Source organism: Panthera pardus, unplaced genomic scaffold, assembly GCF_024362965.1.
Source record: "Panthera pardus isolate Hobbes unplaced genomic scaffold, ASM2436296v1 HiC_scaffold_15, whole genome shotgun sequence".
NCBI lineage: Eukaryota > Metazoa > Chordata > Mammalia > Carnivora > Felidae > Panthera > Panthera pardus.
This window is the reverse complement of record NW_026526710.1, coordinates 21,351,125-21,370,818: the sequence shown is the minus strand read 5'-3', so window position 1 is coordinate 21,370,818 and position 19,694 is coordinate 21,351,125. Positions and strand designations below refer to the sequence as shown.

The following is a 19,694-nucleotide window of genomic DNA, read 5'->3' as shown; positions in this document are numbered from 1 at the left end:
GGTCTTTGAGACTGTGACAGTGTGTAATCCTGCCGGGACTCTGGGCACACCTGGTTGATTCATTCTGCAAGTGTTTAACAGACACCCACTAAGGAAGTACCAGGCTCTGACCCCAAAGAAACATGACCCAAGGTCTCTGTCCTCGGGAAGTGCCGTGTTGGGGGCTGTCGCAGTGCGGGCTGGTGGGGGCAGAGGCCGGCAGGGCTGGGGGTGGTCAGAAACGTGGTCCTGGAGACACGGGGAAGGGTGTTCCTGCCCAGCTGTGAGGATGATCTCCAGTATCCCCTTCAGCCCAGTGATCTGGGGCCTGGGACAGGCCTCCCCGGCCATTTTCATGTCCTAAAGCAGCCCCGAGGGCCGACGGAACCGGAGCTCCAGGTGGTGACCCGTGGGCCCCGACTGCTGGGGGCTGGGAAAGAATACAGGGAATGAAAATGAAGCATGTTGGCTGGAGAACCTGCCTGGGCTGCAGACCTTTCTAGAGGCGAACTTGGGGACCAGGCACCGGAACACAGCACCTGGAAAGTAGAACCCCGTGATCCAGACCAGAGAAGCGGGATCACGGAACTTAGAGGAGGAAGACGGAGCAGCAGACCTAGAATGTGGGCCTTCTAGAACCTGGAACACTCACGTCGGCCGGAAGCTGGAAGATCCAGTCTGTGCCCCCGGTGGTCAGTGGGGGAAACTGAGGTCCGGCAGGAACGGGGAGGCCTTGAGCATTGGTGAGCTGCAGTGGCACGCACGTGGTCTCTGCTGAGCCAGGACCTCCCCAAAGCTGGCTGCTGCCACACCTCGGGTGAGTCCCGTCCCCTCTCCAAACCTCAGTTTCCCCCTCTGTGAAATGGTCACATGACGGTGAGACAAGATGGAGCACTTCACCTGGTGCTCAGGCTCTCCCGGCAAGCTAGTGGCATGGCTAAGGCCTGGACCCTGGCCACCTGACTCCTGAATGACTCTGTCCCCTTGTGGTGATGGTCTGGTCACTGCTGTTCCTTTCTCTTCTTTCTCACACTCAGTGGGACATTTGGGCACTTGCGGCCCTCTTCCGGAATGCTCTCGGGATCTAGCAGAGGGAAAAGACTAACTAATCAGAGGAGCAAGAACAGACTGGCGGCTCCATATGAAGGAGCAGGGGCCCGGTGCCTACAGCCCTGCATGGTGCCCTGTGCCATTTGGTGAGGGCTTCTTGAATGTCCCCCGGTGGAGACGGTCAGGTCCTGATCCGAGGGTGCCACGGCCCCTCGAAGTCAGGGGTGGGCAGAGGTGGATTGGGAAGGGAAAAGAGAAAGGGCTCATTGTTCCAGCTCCACGGAGGCTCCCCAGGTGCACCTGCTCCAGGCCACCTCTCCTGAAGGAGGTGGACGACCTTGCTCGGGCTCCCAGAGAGCTGGAGCTGTAGGATCTGGGCCAGGAGCAGCCTGGTCACTTCCCCAGATCCCTGTGAGGCGGCGTTACCAGCCCCCGCTTTTCTGCCTCCATGAGAGCAGGATTCCAGAGTTGGGGGCGGGGGGCATTGGAGCCAGGGTTCCAGCCCATCCTTTGAGGCAGCAGCAGCCGGGCATGGTGCCAGGCACTGAGCACCCAGGTGGGAACCGAGATCCCTTCCTGTTTCCCCTCCTTCCTTGCCTGGTCTCCTCCGGACGATCAGCCATCCTGCTCAGAGCGCTTGGAAGGCTGGAGTCCTTCCCCGTGTCTCCGCTCTCCACCACTTCCCTCCCATTGTGGGGGACCCGTCGAGTTCCTGTACATGAGCCACCTCATTGGGGTGTGCCTTGCCCAGGCAGGACTAGACGTTTTTGAACCCCAGAACATTTCTGAGAGCCCAGCAGCACTGACTGCAGGTGCAGGTGTGTGGATTTGGGGGCGGAGGGGGGGTGTCGTTTATTCATTCAAGAGGCCAAGGTCAGCGCCTCCTTTGCATCAGGCTCTGTGCTGGGGCCCCAGGAGAGTTGGGCAGCACCGCCCAGTGTGGGGTGAGGCAGCTCAGTCCTTCCTCAGCCTGGGGGAAGTGCAGTTCAGCTGAGCCTCCCTGGGCAGGGAGTGAAAGATTACACAGAAACTTGGAGCCTCCTAGAGGATTTGGACTTTATCCTGGGATTAGGTGTTCGAAGCTGAGAGGGGCAGCATCAGATGTGGCTTTCGCTTGGCTCGTGGGACTCAAGCCAGGAGCCCCTTCCCTGGCAAGGCTGCTGCTGTTGTCCAGGTGAGCGTGGATGGTGGCGCAGGCAGCGTGGGACAGTGGCACAGGGGGCCAGGTGGGACGACAAGCACCTGGGCATGGAAGAGACATGCCTGGCGATGGGGAGCACGAGGTCAGCGAGAAGCCAGATTCAGGATGACTGCCGGGCTCCTGGCCTGGGAGACTGGGTGGATGGTCACATCTCGGGTTATCAGCTCAGGTTTCAGGAAGCACTATTTGAGCGAGTTCTTTGTGGCCGGTCTTGCGGCAGAGGGTCCCAGGCAGAATGGGAGCCGACTCTGTGCCCAGGCCTCTGCCCTCCAGCTTGGCCCAGACCCCGCCGGGTCTGCTCCTCTCTCTCCCTTAACCCTACAGGCACTTTAGCCTCTTGAGTGCAAGGCTGCACCTCGCAACTGTGCCCTGTCCACATGGGGGAGCGCCACTCCACTCCTGCTGCCTGGGTCCACGGACACCACCCTCTGACCCGGCATGCCAACCCTGTTCTTTGATGTGTCTCATCCCCTCCTTGTGCAAGGGCATCCCCCCCACGCCTCAAGGCGCAGCTCCTGGAACAAAGCCTCTCCCCACTACAGCTTGAATCTGTCACCCTCCTGGCCCAGTGCTAGAGCAGGCTCCATGAGGACAGAGGAAGGCTGGGGCACACCCTCCCCTCCCCTCCCCCACCTCAGGCCTGTGGGCTAGAGATGGAGCTGAAGCTGCGTGCTGAAGTGGCCCTTTGTACATTGTCCCCCTGGGGGAGGGGGGAGCCTGGTGGGAGGTGCTGGCACTGCCCGACCCCCTGTGCTGATCTCAGGGGCACTGAGGATCCAGGTGGGGAGTGCGGGGTGCGGGGGCGGGGCGGGTTCTCTGGGCCTGGGATCAGGGGAGAACACCCTGCCAGGTTGGGCTCGCACTGGCCGGGCCTGCCGCCCCACACTAGATGGTACTTGGCACTCAGAGTCTGTCATCACTTCTCAGGCAAGGTGTGTCTTCACGCAACAGTTGTTTAGGGAGCGCTGCTCTGGGCCAGGCTTTGTCCTAGGAGGTTGGGGGTGGGGCGCCACCGAGACCAGTGACCTGTGACTGAGGCTTATAGGCTTAAGATGACCCTGCTCTCCTGTTGACATTCTGAGCGCCAGGGTGTGGGTGGGGGAGACAGACCATGAACAGGTAAACAAGGAACCGGCTAGCTTCTGCTGTGAGTGCTGGGGAGCAGAAGACCCAGGCAGGGGACAGCCGCTGTAGCTGGAGGGCCAGGAGGGCCCCTCTGAGCAGGCAGCCACATTCCAGGCCAAGGAGCAGCCAGTGGGAGGACCCTGCGACTGAAAGGTGGGGACTGTGACTGGAGCCCTGTGGACGAGGTCGGGAGGGCAGCAAAGATTCCAGGACCAGCTTGGCGGGGTCTGGGCGCCCAGAGAGGAGTTTGCATTTCATTCTGAGGGAGACTAGTGTGCGGGTGGGATTGAGGGGAGGGGGGAGGTGGCCTGGTGGGGACTTTGCAGTGACAGAATTTGTGGGGCCCAGTGCCAAATGAAAATGTAGGCCCCCAGGGGCGCCTGGGTGTCTCAATGGGTTAAGCATGCGACTCTTGATTTCTGCTCAGGTCAGGAGTCCAGGGTTTTGGGATTGAGCCCTGCGTCTGGCTCCACATCGAGCCCGGAGCTTGCTTAAGAATCTCTCTCTCTCCCTCTGCCCCCCTCCCCCACTCTTGTTGTGTGCTCGCTCTCTCTCTCTCTCTCCCCCCCAAAGAAAATAAAATAGGGGCACCTGGGTGGCTCACTTGGGTGACCACTTCTGCTCAGGTCATGATATCGAAGTTCGTGAGTTTGAGCTCTGCGTCGGGCTCTGTGCTGACAGCTCAGAGCCTGGAGCCTGCTTCAGATTCCGCGTTTCCCTCTCTCTCTGCCCCTCCCCTGCTCACGCTCAGGCTCTCTCTCTCTCAGAAATAAACATAAAAAAATAAAATAAAATAATGAAAAAAAACCGAATGAAATGACAACTATATTCAGTTAATCTGAGAAATGCAAAGTTGGTTTAACATGAGCAAATAATGTAATTCCCCACGGTAACAAATACTTTATTTTATTTTTTTATTTTTACTTTTTTAGTTTAATTTTTTATTTTTTAGCATTTACATGCAAATTAGTTAGCATAGAGTGAAACAATGATTTCAGGAGTAGATTCCTTAGTGCCCCTGCCCATTTAGCCCATCCCCCCTCCCACTACCCCTCCAGCAACCCTCAGTTTGTTCTCCATATTGGTGAGTCTCTTCTGTTTTGTCCCCCTCCCTGTTTTTATATTATGTTTGTTTCCCTTCCCTTATGTTCATCTGTTTTGTCTCTTACAGTCCTCATACGAGTGAAGTCATATGATTTTTGTCTTTCTCTGACTGACTAATTTCACGTAGCATAATACCCTCCAGTTCCATCCACGTAGGTGCAAATGGCAAGATTTCATTCTTTTTGATTGCCAAGGAATACTCTGTTGTATCTAGATACCACATCTTCTGTATCCTTTCATGCATCGATGGACATTTGGGCTCCTTTGCATACTTTGGCTATTGTTGATAGTGCTGCTATAGACATGGGGTGCATGTGTCCCTTCGAAACAGCACACCTGTATCTCGTGGATAAATGCCTAGTAGTGCAATTGCTGGGTCGTTGGGTAGTTCTATTTTTCGTGTTTTGAGGAAACTCCATACCGTTTTCCAGAGTGGCTGCACCAGCTTGCAGTGCCACCAACAATGCAAAAGAGATCCTCCTTCTCCACATCCTCGCCAACATCTGTTGTTGCCTGAGTTGTTAATGTGAGCCATTCTGACAGGCGTAAGGTGGTAGCTCGGTGTGGTTTTGATTTGTAGTTCCCTGATGATGAGTGATGTGGAGCATTTTTTCATGTGTCGATTGGCCATCTGGATGTCTTCTTTGGAGAAGTGTCTACTCATGTCTTTTGCCCATTTCTTCACGGGATTATTTGTTGTTTGGGTGTTGAGTTTGAGACGTTCTTGGTAGATTTTGGATACTAACCCTTTATCTGATATGTCATTTGCAAATACCTTCTCCCCTTCTGTCAGTTGCCTTTTCGTTTTGCTGATTGTTTCCTTCGCTGTGCAGAAGGCTTTTAGTCTGATGAGGTCCCAGTAGTTCATTTTTGCTTTTGTTTCCCTTGCCTCCGGAGACGTGTTGAATAAGAAGTTGCTGCGGCCAAGATCAAAGAGGTTTTTGCCTGCTTTCAACTCGAGGATTTTGATGGCTTCCTGTCTTGCATTGAGGTCTTCCATCCATTTTGAGTTTATTTTTGTGTATGGCGTAAGCAAGTGGTCCAGGTTCATTCTTCTGCATGTCGCTGTCCAGTTTTCCCAGCACCGCTTGCTGGAGAGACTGTCTTTACGCCGTTGGATATTCTTTCCTGCTCTGTGAAAGATCAGTTGGCCATACGTTGGTGGGTCCATGTCTGGGTTCTGTATTCTGTTCCATTGATCTGAGTGTCTGTTCTAGTGCCAGTACCATACTGTCTTGATGATTACAGCTTTGTAGTATAGCTTGAAGTCTGGGATTGTGATGCCTCCTGCTTTGGTTTTCTTTCTCAAGATTGCTTTGGCTCTTCGGGCCCTTTTCTGGTTCCATACACATTTTAGGATTATATGTTCTAGCTCTGTAAAGAATGCTGGTGTTACTTTGATAGGGATTGCATTGAACATGTAGATTGCTTTGGGTAGTATCGACCTTTTAACAATATTTGTTCTTCCTATCCAGGAGCATGGACACTTTTTCCATTTTTTTGTGTCTTCTTCCATTCCTTTCATAAGCTTTCTATAGTTTCCAGTGCATACGTTTTCCACCTCTTTGGTTAGATTTATTCCCACGTATTTTGTGGCTTTTTGTGCAACTGTAAATGGGATCGATTCCTTGATTTCTCTTTCTGTTGCTTCATTGTTGGTGTATAGGAATGCAACCGATTTCTGCGCATTGATTTTATATCCTGCAACTTTGCTGAATTCATGAATCCATTCGAGCCTTTCTGTGGTGGCATCTTTGAGGTTTTCCATATAGATTATCGTGTCATCTGCGAAGAGGGAAGGTTTGACCTCCTCCTGGCCGATGTGGATGCCTTTTATTTCTTTGGGTTGTCTGATTGCAGAGGCTAAGACTTCCAATGCTATGTTGAGTAACAGTGGCGAGAGTGGACATCCCTGTCTTGTTCCTGACCTTAGGGGGAGACTCTCCCATTTTTCCCCACTGAGGATAATATTAGCGTCGGGTTGTTCATATATGGCTTTTAGAATCTCGAGGTATGCTCCTTCTCTCCCTACTTTCTTGAGGGTTTTTATCAAGAAAGGATGCTGTGTTTTGTCAAATGCTTTCTCTGCGTCTATTGAGAGGGTCCTATGGTTCTTGCCCTTTCTTTTCTTGATGTGATGATTCACGTTTATTGTTTTGAGTTAATTGCTTGAGTCCAAGATCTTACCATCTTTTTTTTTTAATTTTTTTTTAACATTTATTTATTTTTGAGACAGAGAGAGACAGAGCATGAACGGGGGAAGGGCAGAGAGAGAGCGAGACACAGAATCGGAAGCAGGCTCCAGGCTCTGAGCCATCAGCCCAGAGCCCGACATGGGGCTCAAACTCATGGACCATGAGATCGTGACCTGAGCTGAAGTCAGACGCTTAACTGACTGAGCCACCCAGGCACCCCATGATCTTACCATCTTAATCAGGTGCAGTGGGGATAAGCTGCCTGGGTTATGGTATCTAAAGTATAGCCCCTTGAGTGCAAGTGTTCTCAATATGAGGACTTGAGAACAAGAGAGACAGTTATTTACCACTCACAAATGCAAGATTGTAGTCAACTGCTGAAGACTCTTCCATTCAGAAAAAGAAGATGGGAAGCAGCCTAGTCCATAAGAGTTTTGAAATATAGCCTGATGCATGCTGTCATTTCTTAAGTTAGGACTTAGTCCTAACCACGGGAATACTTTTTCCATGTCTCTTCCCTTTCTTTACTCTTTGAGCTCTTGGTTCCTTCCTTTTCATAAGGAATGACCTGTATTTGCAGCTGTTTTTTCATCCTGCTTCCTCCCTGTGGGACTTCTAAGACCCAAAGGCCTCTTTTCATTTTGCACAATTTGATCTCTTTTAGTCCAAGCTAGCAAATAGTATGTTTGCTACTATAAATCTCTTACCTTTTTTTAGTTTTCTGTAATTATTACTGGATTTCATGCCGTGTTTTAGCAAAGCGACCCTCCCAAGTCCTTTTGAGATCAGCTTTTCGCTTCAGGTTTCCTGTGAAGCTCTTATATGACGATGCCTTTAAAATTCGTCTACTCTTGGGGCTCCTGGCTGGCTCAGTTGGTAGAGCATGTGACACTTGATCTCTGGGTGCTGAGTTTAAGCCCCATGTCAGGTGTGGAACCTACTTTTAAAAAAAATCTTATATTCTTAAGATCCCTAAAGAAATTGGAGGCATACCTTAAATCTTTCTGTTTTCCTGGTAGCACCCTGGATTTTCTCGTAACCCAAAAGCCATTTCTTCATGTCAGCATTATTTGACAGTTCCACATGTAGAGAGGCTGTAAATGAGAAACAGATACTTGAACCCACTAAGTCCTGGTTCCTTTCAGTTGCATAGTCTTTCTTTAGTTTCTCTTTCCTATCCGTTTTACTCTCAGGTATTTTGTAGCATGACTTCCCTTTCCTCCAGTGTCATTTTTTCTTCACTTGCTTAGAAACCCTTGCTGTCAGCCTCTTCACAGGCCATCAGGCTTCCACTAAGAGTCTCGTGGAGGCCCTTTTTGGGTCTCATTCTTATGCTTTTCTACATCTTTCCAGGTTCCACCTACCTCCTGGTTCAAAGGAAGTTTAGTTTTAGGTTTTTTGAATAGCAGCACACCATTTTTAGTATCAGTATCTGTGGTAGTAATTTACTGCTGCATAATAAGCCACCTCAAAGCCTAGTAGTTCAAAACAGCATTTATCTTGTTCACCAAACTTTAGTTTAGGCAAAGCAGAGTAGGGCAACTCATTTCTTCTTCGTTTGGCATCAGCTGGCATAACTGGAAGCTGGAGACTAGAATCATCTAAAGGCTTGTTCATGCACGTGTTTGGCTGTTGAAGCTGGCCTTTGGCTAGGACGTTGGCTAGTCTCAGCTGGAGTATCTACATGAAGACTCACTAGGTAGCCTGGGATTCCTCACAACGTGGTGGCTGGGTTCTAAGGGTGAGCTTCCCTAGAGAAAGAAAGTGAGATGGAAGCTGTACCACATTTTCCAAGCTGGCCTTAAAAATCACAGCAGTTCTGCATATTCTGCTCACTAGAAACCAGTTACTGAAGCCAGCATATATTTAAGGGGCAGGATTTTCACAGAAGTATCAACAAATTTATAAAATGACCACATCCACTCACCTTGTCTTACCAATCATATATAATGGATGGAAGACCTTCCCAACTCAGCATCACTGAAACTCCAGCCAGTTTTGTTGTTGTGGTTGTTGTTGTTGTTGTTGTTGTTGTTTAGTATGATCTCTTATTTTCTAGAAAGTAACAAAGGATTACAAGATAACAGTATTGAATTAATTTTTTTTTGTCTCAAAAAATATGTGGATTATCCAATTAAAGTTTTATACTGGGAGATGTGATTTCTTAACCTGGAGAATCATTTCTCCCGGGAACGCAGTTCAAATTAGCATTAAAACATTTGCAGCTCCGAAAAAGGCCGTGGCATTAGAAACATTACTTGTAGATTCATGAATTAGAGTCTTATTTTCAGAGTCTTATCTTGGGACGTATTTTTGAACTCGGGCATACATAAGTCAATATGATATTGCTAAAACTTCTTTAAAAATTATGGAGTGTTAAGATCGGGGAAGGGCTAAGAGACTTTCTCCTAAGAGGGGACTTATTTTATGAAAGAAAGATATGAAAGAATGATAGAAAAATAAAAGTATAGAATCAAGTGCAAATGTTGTGTAGTAAAGACAATGATAGCAAAGATCTATTTCAGTAACACCTGATGGCTTTAACTTTGCTCTTGATTTTCTGAGTTGTTTAAGGGTCCACATTCTAAGACAGGGAACATTTTATTGCAAATGAGTTTATTTAACATTTTGAGTGCCTGGTTGGTTCAGTTACCCTTGATGTTGAGATTGTGAGTTCAAGCCTCACACTGGGCTTAGAGGTTACTTAAAATCTGAAAAAAAATTTGATAGTAGTTTTGGGTTAGAGTCTTTTCACTCCACTTCCAAACTATAGTGTTTTATTCATGCAGGCTGATGTCCTTACAACACAACTGGAAACTACATCTTCAAAATGTCTACACCTGGATGCAAAAAATCAAATTCTTCAACAAGAGTTATTATCAATGAAAGCTTTCGAAGAAGAACGTGAAAAACTAGAGAGCGATAACAAGAAGTTACAACAAGAAGTAGTAAAATTGAAACAATTTATGGAAATGAATATGGTAGAGCGCAGTCAAGTGGAACAGTATAAACGGGAGATTGAAGAAAGAGCACGACTGGACATAGTAGAAAAATTACACGAAGTCAACCTGTTTTTACAGGTTAATTGATTGATCTGTAATGTGCTTTCATTCATTTCACTGCAAATTCCATTTTGGATAGATGTGTTGTATGGGTTTCCTCTACTTGCTTTATGGTAATTTGTAGACTTCTGGAGGCATTTGTTCCTCCCTTTAACGAGTTCAGTTTTCATCATTGTTCCTACTAAATCGAGAGGATAAGAAAAAATGATGATTTAAACGACTAGTCTCGCTATTAAGAGGAAAAGAAAAATTATGATTTAAAAATTGCACTGTACTTGGATTATTCTTAAGGTTATTGTCGACTTTAAAAATTTTGTCATTGATTCTATTATATGAATTATCAGATTGCGTGAATTCTAATACAAGAATGATTGAACTTTAATTTTATAAATCATATTTAATTCAGTTGACATTGATGATAAATATTTTACACTTGAGCTTTTTTTTTCATTTAAAATTGCTCTCTGAATCATTGACTCAGAACTAAAGGAAACAGGTATAATTAATTATTCAGATTATAGCTATTTTAAAACTATCCCGTTAATTTGCTTTAGGCACAAGCAGCAGCTCAAGAAAACTTGGACCAGTTAAGAGAAAATGCTCATGCTTCAACGAGAAGTCAAATGGAACTTAGAATTAAAGATCTGGAATCTCAGGTCTCTACAATGAAGACGTCTCAAGAAGAATCTACTAAAACAGAGTTGGAAACCTACAGGCAACTCTACCTAGAAGAATTAAAAGTTAGAAAGTCCTTGAGAAATAAGCTGAACAGGTAAGCCAAAACAGAATCATAGACAAGAAATTTAGCTTATTAATTTGCCTCTAAAGCATAATTTCTGTGGAGCCAAGATCATGAGATGAGTAGGAAGTGAAAGCCAACTAGATCGTGTAATTTTGGAAAATGATGTTTCTAAGTGAACTTACCTTTGAAATGTTAGTCCAGGACAGTTTGCATCCCTCCTCTTCTTTTTGGTTCTTTTTGGTTTTACAGGACCTCTTCCCCCACCCCACCCCCGCACCCCCCGCCCTGTATATTTTCCATTGATCGGATCTGCTAGTCTTTAAGTGCATTGTTTGAAGCTTTCTCATTTAGAAGTATATTATTATAAAATTGCTTGCCAGAAGTACCCTAAATAGAAATGTCGATGAGTTCATTTTTGGAAGATGACATCTTTAACCTAAAAGCTCAAGTACTACTACTACTACTCATCCTGGCAGCTTGGTACATTTATTCTCTTGATTGTGAACTTTGGTATTATTACTAGAGTGGGCCTTGAGACAAAGTATCCTTTATGTTTTTTCTACTTTACATAATGGCATATATGTGAAATACAGAAGGACTCACACAGGGCTGAAGGGGAGTATAATTCCCAAAGTGGCTAAAACGAGCACCATGGTGGGAGGGAGACAGAAAGGGCAGATTCTGCCTCCAGTGCCTTGGTAACTGTTATAAGCTAACTGCCTCTGTAGCTGTTTTAGTTCTTTCTGATCACACCTCTGCCATCTACTATCTCCCCTAGAGCTTGTTGGTCTCACTGATTCCTCGGTGTCAAATGCTCAGTTTCTTTGAGATAGTAAGTGAAATGTGCAAGAGTGGTGAAAGCAAACGCTTGAAAATGACTTTGAGGGATGGTTTATTTTTATATCTGTAAACAGGTTTACGAAATAGAAGTATGTATATATAATGGCATCCTGAAGGATCCTGCCGGTACAGCCATTCCAGAAGACAGCAAGTATTATTCATTAAGCCGTGTACATCACTGATAGCCACTTCTCTCCCTTCCCTCATTTGAATTGTTCGTTAGGGGTCCCCCTGGAAACATAAGTATTTCTTTAGAACAATTTTAAAAGTATAATTTTAGATAGTAGGTGTGCTCTGTCACATGTTCAGTGTTAAAACACTGTTCAATGGCAAATGCTATTTACTATTATGGAAACTTAAAAAGATGTAAGTCATTTAGGAATGATTTAGGGAAAAAGAAAATGTATTTGTGTTTTTTAATCTTCACAGGACTAATGAGAGGCTGTCAGAGAGCAATACAAAACTTCTTGCGGAGAGACAGCAGCATCAAACTTTACTCAGGACTCTTACTATGAGCCCAGGCCTGGAAACACCTTATTGTGGACATTTTGAAAATAATTCAGTGCTCAAGGGAAACCTTACTCCAAGAGGAAACTTGGTGATTCCTACCTTAAAACCACGGCCGTCATATGACTACTGGGAGACTTCCTTGTGGAAGGTGAGTTATATTATCTGTTTTACTTTGGGTTTCAGATATCTGATATAATTGTTGCTTTTAATTTGGTGAAATTCTGAGTTAAGTAACTAATACATACGAAGTAAAAGTCATAATTATATGTGCTAAGAAAGAATTGAGGTAAATTTTATATATATATAAAGAAATATATATATATATAAAGAAAATATATATATTTTCTTTTTCCTTTTTTTTGACTTATAGCACCTTTGTTTCAATTTTTATTGTATCACTCTTGATGAGCGATTGTAGAGCATTTTATAAATAGCTAAATCAAGCAAATATTTGAATTTTTAAAATGCAGCTTTTATTTCTTCACATGAGTTCTTTGCCCCTTTCTCTTTTCTTTTTCTGGAACCCCTTGAATGCAAGTATTATTACACTGGATGTTGTCCCACAGGTCCCTTAACCTAGTCTCAGTTTTAAAGTTCTTTTTTCTTTTTGTTTTTCAGCTTGGATGATTTCTACTACCCTGTCTTGCAAATTGTTGATCTGTTCTTCTGCATCTTTCTACCTGCTGCTGATTCCCTCTAGTGTATTTGTCATTTCTGTTATTGTATCCTTCAGCTCTGATTGGTTCTTTTTTATATTTTCTATCTCTTTGTTGATGTTATCACTGGATCCATTCATTCTCCTCCCAAGTTCACTGAGCATCTTTATGACCTTTACCTTGAACTCTTTATGAGGTACATCACTTATCTCTGTTTTTTTTTTCTTAGTTTTTTTTTTCTTAGTTTTGTTAGTTTCTTTTTTCTTAGGTGTTGTCATGTTCTTTCATTTGGAAGGTATTCCTCTGTGTCCTCAGTTTGTCTGACTTTCTATGTTTGTTTCTAAAATGGTTTCTTTCAACTTTTGCTCTCTTTTGAGTGGGCGTTGCTTTTGAACAATGTACATTAGTTATGAAGTCAAGGAAGAAGAGAATGTTTCTGTAAGTGTTGTCTAGTCATTTTTCTTGGTGGAGCTGTGACAGGTGACACTGGGTAGGCGGCAAGTAACACTGCTCTTCTCTTTCTAAATTCAGAACACAGGAGACAGGGAGATGGAGAGAAACTTAGTAGCTTTATTACTAATACACACTAACAAATTGGAGGATATGATTTAGGTTATGTTAGCCACATTGGGCTTCCTCCCAAATTGGGCACTTCCCCACACAGTTGTAAATTGAGGAAACAAATGCTTGACCCCCACCCCGGGGGCCGGGTGCTTACCCCAGAGCTGAGCGCAGACCCAAATTCATGTTACTGTGGGCAGGCACATCTTTTCAAAGAGGAGATTCAGAAACACATAAGCACTGCTTAGCTCCTTCTCCCAAATTCACCCGTTAGGTAAGTCTCCCTTCCTGTCGGGAGGGAGAGAGAGATAAGTCCAAATGTGAGAAGTGAAGGTTCACCTATTATTTCTGACCGGATTTAAATTATAAATAAAGTGAATTGTGTCTTTTGTACATACCAACTAATGATGAGAGGTTAGACAGAAGCATGCTAGATGGGAAAGAGAAATCTGTTGGGTTTTAAATTTTGCTGTAAATAACCACACCATGGGTTCCCTCATTTGTTGATTGATTTTGATAAACCAAAATTTCTTGGGAAGAAATAAATCATTCTTTCAGGAAGAATTTCCTCAGTTTCAGCTTGCTTGCTTCACCTAAAGCTTCTCTCTCTCAAGTTCTCTGTCCTGTGGTTTAAAAAAGTTGTGCTTAAAAACTGACTGCTACTAAAAGGAGTTAACATAATTTCTGTTCCTTTATTTTTATTCATGACTTTAAAATTTGTAATTTAGTTAGCGAGCTACTATTGTGTGCCTCATACCTAAACATTATTGAGCCACATGACAAAGTTTTATGTATTCATTTTCTCTGAGTTATACTTAAAATATACATATTTTTCCTGACTATGAGGAAGTAACTGGCATAGAACTCTAGGCTTGGTAAGACCAGAAGTGTATTTATTCCTGGTCTGCATCTAGTTGGTTTCATGACCTCAGGCAAAGTACACTCTCTCTGAGCCCTTTTTGTCTATTACGCAAAATTCGGGATTTTGACTAAATTAGTGACTTTTATACCTTCAAAATAATTTTGTTTTCAAAGAATAGAATGTAATTTTTTTTTTGCATTACACTGTATTGTGTAAAACAGAGAGAAGTAGAGCTGTCTAACTAAAGGAGAGATGGAGACTATGGCTGTGACTTCCTTGTCCCTCAATCCTGCAGTGTCCCCAACCGAACCTTAGATTTCTATGGGCCATATTTGAATGCTAACAGTAATGAGAAAATCCTTCTAATTAAAAATTCTTTAAAAATGTTCTTTGAATTAAAATTTGCTGATATATAGTTTTTCTGTGTAAAATTTTCTCACCCTCTTATATTTCTGATAAATGGAAAGGTATACATAAAAGTACACATGTGTCCTTATTCATGGACTTGAAAGCTATTTTCACCATCGAAACACAGTTTTCACCTAGAAATAAACATAAAGGTCACAGAGGTAAATCTTTAGGAAAAGAGCTTTTGGGGAAAAGATGCAACATTACCTTGGTAGTTCCTTAAGTCATGTCATGTAAAAAACGTGGTTTATATTTTATATCGTATTTATTAATGGTAATATAAAGTTGTTTGAATAAAGCCTTCCCCCATCATCTGGTATTGAGTTATTAATTTTATAAGTCTGGTATAGTAAAGTTGTCCCATTCATTTTATACTGCCAGAATATAATGCTATTGTCAAAAAAGTGTTATGGTTCCTCAAAAACTTAAAAATAGATATTCATTAATTCCACTACTGCGTATTTACCCAAAGAAAATGAAAACACTAATTTGAAAAGCTGTGTGCATCCCTATGTTTATTGAGACATTGTTTGCAATAACCAAAATATGGAAGCAACCTAAGTGTCCATCGATAGATGAATGGATAAAGAAGATGTGTAATATGTATACAATGAAATATACCTCAGCCATCAAAAAGAATGAGATCTTGCCATTTGTGACAACATTGATAGACCTAGAGGGTATTATGCTAGGTGAAATAAATCGGAGAAAGACAAATAAATACCATCTGATTTCACTTACATGTGGAATATAAAAAAACTAAACAAGTCAACAAACAGAATCATAACTACAGAGGACACATTGGTGGTTGGTAGGGGGGAGGTGGGTAGAGAATAAGGACAAAATAGGTGAAGAGGAGGAAGAGGTACAAATTCCAGTTATAAAATAGGTAAGTCACAGGAATGAAGAATACAGCATATGAAATATCCTCAATAATATTGTATTAATGTTGTATGGTGACAGAGGGTAACTACACGTACGGTAGTGAGCATAGCATAGTGTCTACAATTGTCCAATCTGAATTTGTATACTGAAATTAGTGTAACAGTGTCTGTCAACTATACTTCAATTAAAAAAAGGTATTAGGGAAAACAGTCTCTGAAAATATTGGGAAACATGTCAGCCAAAACATTTGTCCTCACACCTACATTTGTAAAGACATTGGAATCCTTATCACCAGTGTTGATTCTGTTCAGTACACTATTTTGGAGCCCGTTTGGGGCATTCAGGGAGAGGCTACCTTGTATAAGAAAGATCTAAATAAGAACATTCTAGACAGGAATATACAATTGACCCTTGACCCACATGGTTTCGAACTGTGCGGGACTACTTTACTTACACATGGATTATTTTTGGATACTGTATAGTACTGTAAGTGTATTTCCTCTTCCTTCTGTTTTTCTCAATGTCATTTTTTTGCCCTGGCTTATTCTACTGTACAACACATGTACGAATCGACTGTTTATGTTACCGGTAAGGCTTCCGGTCAACAGTAGGCTATTAGTAATTAAGTTTTGGGGGGATGAAAAATTATATGCAGGTTTTTGACTGCACCGCAACCTCTGTGTTATTCAAGGGTCACCTGTAGTTGGAAATATTCATACACATTTCATAAGTAAGTAGATAACCATAACTTTAATAAGTCAAGTGTTTCCAAACTGGGTCCTAATTTGGAGAAAGGAAACAAAGTTACAATTGAAAATTGTATATTGTTTTCCTTATCTCTAATTGAGAAAGTTATAAATCAGAAGCTAAGCTTGAAAACTGTTGTAACCCTCTATTTTTCCTTTCTTCAAAGAGATTTTCTGAAATCTTTGTGTGCATATGAAAAGAAATAAGTGTTTTAGTCATAATACAGATAGCAAAATATTATTACTCAATATTTTGCCAGTAGAATTTCCACATGACAGTATGACAGTCCCACATTCTTCATTTTATATGTATTTAAGAGTGAGTTCTGAAAAATTAATAGCAAAAGCATTCCTTCAAATTTTGTTTTTCTAAAAGTGAAAGAATGGAAAGCCCATTTTAAGGAACAATTCATTAAGGTAAAAAACTGATTAAACTTTCATAAATGGCAGGTTTTCTAATCATTTCCAAGTAATAATTCAGTATACAATATGATTCTTGTTTAAACTTTTTTGTACCAGTAAGATCAAACATCACCTTTCAGAGATTATACACATTCAATAGATCAATATTAATTGTGCTTTTTATCAGATTCACTTAAATGGCATTTTATATATGTATACACACACACACACACACACACACACACATATATATATATACACACATATATACGTGTGTGTGTGTATGTATGTATGTATGTATGTATGCATCTGTTCTCAATTATCTAAAACTAACATAAAATAGGTAGGAATTTATTTTATTCATGTGATTGTCTTTCTATGTAAGCAATCCCTAACTTCGGTTTAATCTCTACAAGTATTGTTTCAAGACCACATGTCGTAAGCTATATATAATTCCTACAATGTCTTTTGTTTACCTTACACATTCTAAATAATATTTGACTTATTTCAGATGCAGCGGGAGTTGGAGAAAGCAGTAACCAGAGCACCAGAAGAAGGTATGTTGCCAAAAATGTATGAAGTTAGATATCATTGATTTCTGAAATAAACTATAAATAGTAAATGGCATCCCTTTCCATTGTTTGGATAATGGATACTGCATTCACATTTTTTTTTGTACATATCTAATAAAAAATGTAAAAACATGAGCCTAATGAAGAACACACTTCTTCCTCATTTAGTCCTCATGTTTCATAGCTCTTTTAAAATCCCCCAAAAGTCTAGGGGCACCCAGGTGGCTCTGTCGGTTGGGCGACTGATTTCAGCTCAGGTGGGTTCAGACCCTACACAGGGCTCTGTGCTGAAAGCTCGGAGCCTGGAGCCTACTTCGTATTCTGTGTCTCCCTCTCTCTGTGCCCCTGCCCGCTTGTGGTTTGTCTCTCTCTCAAAAATAAATAAACGTTAAAGAAGTTTTTTTCAATCTCCCTAAATCTATATATCTGTTATTATTTCTGGCGATAATCTTCCTTCACTGGTGCCATCCCTATGGAACTGTCAACCTGCACAAGTCTCAGAAAAGGTGTGCTTTATTACATTGTTGTTTCCGTTAGTGATAGAAGACCCAAAAAGCCAAAGTCGTCTTAGTAATACTTGGTTAAGTAATTAGAGGTCATATAGCTGTCACTTGACAGGTAACGGGTTTCAATCTTCACTCATTGACTTTGTCATTGCTTTTGCCCTTGGGAAAAACTTCAAATTCCTTAGCATGGAATGAAAACACCCAAATCAGTTTGCTTCTTGCCAGATTATTCAGCCTTGTCTCACTATTTCCCTACTCTGCTGCTTTGCTCTAGCACCTTCTCAAACTAAACTACTCATAATTGCACAAGTGTTCTTCCTCACTTCTAGCTCTTTGTATGTGCTTCTTCCCTCTACCTAGCATACTCTTTCCTTGTCCTTCAGGTGTCAGATTACATATCACCTTCACCAAAAAGCAGACAATATTGACGCAAAACTGGGATGTCCCTTCTGTATGTTCCAGTAGTGCTGTGTTTTATACCTGTCACTTACATCTGTATATCAAGGAAGGTCCTGTTCAGAAATGTTGGGAAATGCCTGTTTGATTTTTCAGTTTATAGTTTATGATTGTTCAGGGTGGACTGTGTCCTCATCTTGTAATTTCACCTTGAAATGAAAAACCCAGAAACTCTGATATTTATCCACAATAGCAATTAATTCAGTGTGCAACCCTGAGCAAAATATATTTAATACTAATCTTGGGTTTCATATTGCAGTTGTACGTAGTTATTTTTCAATTTTCTTAACACCTTTTCATAAAGGCCCCAACTTTCTTTTGTTCTTTTTCTTTTCTTTTCTTTTCTTTCTTTTTTTTTAAGGACTTGTAGTGAAAAGTATTTTGGAGAAAGAAGATAATTCTTTCTTTTCCTTTTCAGCTGCTACCGAAGTTGAACGAGGATCCTGTAGAACTCCTTTAGTATCTACTGATGATTCAATTCTAAATCAAGATCCAGTATGGAAAGCGTCACAAGAATATGTACAGATTTTGAACAAAAATTATATGATTTGAAAAATAAATAGAAAAAATTTACTGGATGCTTACAAAACATTGTCCACTATATGGAAAAATCTTGATTAAAGGAAAATGTTTTTGTGTCACATGTGTGTAATGAAAATCTGTATAATATTTTAAACTATGTTTCTTGGCATCTCATTAAATTTTAAGCACATTTTGTACGTGGAAAGCAGCACTAGAGGGTTTGACATACATCAGACTGTTCCACTCCCTGCTGTTTGCACAGCACACAAACAAACAAGTTGTCATTAATACTTCAGTAGTGTTCATGGATGGCTTTTTTGTATTTTCCAATTTTTATCACTATATGTGGGCCTAAAGATTTAGACATTAGTTTGATGTATTCCTGCTATGGCTATTGCCAATGTTTGTACATATTACAATTTTTTATAGTGCCATAAAACCTATTTATAATTTTAATTGTCAACACTGATTCATAGCTCTTTCCACATGGAGAAATAAAATTTGCCTAAAGCTTTTCACCTTTTCTATTTATTTATTTAGCTAGTTAGTTATTTTTGATTTGCTTTTTGGAAACAAAGTTAGAGAAAAGAAAAAATAGAGAAACAAAAAAAAAAGAACTGCCCCTCCCCCGCCCCAGAGCCATTTGCAAGTAAATTGCTAACGGGATGCCTGATTCCTGTAGCATTTAAATCCTACAAGTCAGTACATTCCACATAACTACCATACAACCTTCACAATCAGAACATTAACTCTAATACACTTGTCGCGTGAACAATGGGGTTAAGGGCTCTGACTCCTGCCCCCCACCGTCAAAAAGCCATGAACAACTTTTGACCCCCAGAGACTTAACCACTGCTACTACCAGTGGTCTTTTGTATATGATGTGTATCGTACTATATTCTTAATGTAAGCTACAGAAAAAAAAATACCATGAAGAAAATTATAAAAGAAAATACATTTCCAGTACTGAAAAAAAAATGTGTAGTCAGTGCACCCATCAAAATTCTTTTGTTCAAGGGTTCAGTATAATTCTATCATTTATTCCTCATAATTCTTAAGTTTGCTCACTTATCTGTAGTATACGTAATAACAAGGAAGGTCCTGTTCAGAGCCATGTATTGAATGCAGTTGTGTGTCTTTGTCTCTTTCACTCTAGAACAGTTCCTTTGTCTTTCCTTGACTTTCATGACTTTTAACCTTTTGACGACTAAATTCCAGGAATGGGGAATGTCTTTCAATGTGGATTTTTCTTAGGTTTCCTTACGGTAAAATTCAGATCATACATTTTTAGCAAGAGGATCACTACAACC

The 19,694-nt window shown here is 41.8% G+C and overlaps 1 protein-coding gene across 1 annotated transcript; it reads left to right on the top strand.

Moving 5' to 3' along the window:
- Positions 1–441: 441 nt before the first annotated feature.
- Positions 442–18,436, top strand: LOC128777117 (ankyrin repeat domain-containing protein 26-like). The gene is made up of 7 exons (XM_053902893.1): positions 442–602; positions 1,017–1,175; positions 9,428–9,734; positions 10,271–10,488; positions 11,728–11,956; positions 16,840–16,885; positions 18,281–18,436. The coding sequence occupies exons 1-7, from the start codon at positions 442–444 to the stop codon at positions 18,412–18,414; spliced, it is 1,254 nt and encodes a 417-aa protein (XP_053758868.1). The 3' UTR covers positions 18,415–18,436.
- Positions 18,437–19,694: the final 1,258 nt, after the last annotated feature.

What these genes read in the sequence shown, in the direction of transcription:
- LOC128777117 (XM_053902893.1), top strand. Translation starts at nt 442, where the DNA reads ATGTTGGCTGGAGAACCTGCCTGGGCTGCAGACCTTTCTAGAGGCGAA. An exon ending in CGGAGCAGCAGACCTAGAAT is followed by an intron (nt 603 to 1,016) that starts GTGGGCCTTCTA and finishes TCTCACACTCAG; the next exon opens with TGGGACATTTGGGCACTTGC. An exon ending in AACCAGAGCACCAGAAGAAG is followed by an intron (nt 16,886 to 18,280) that starts GTATGTTGCCAA and finishes TTTCCTTTTCAG; the next exon opens with CTGCTACCGAAGTTGAACGA.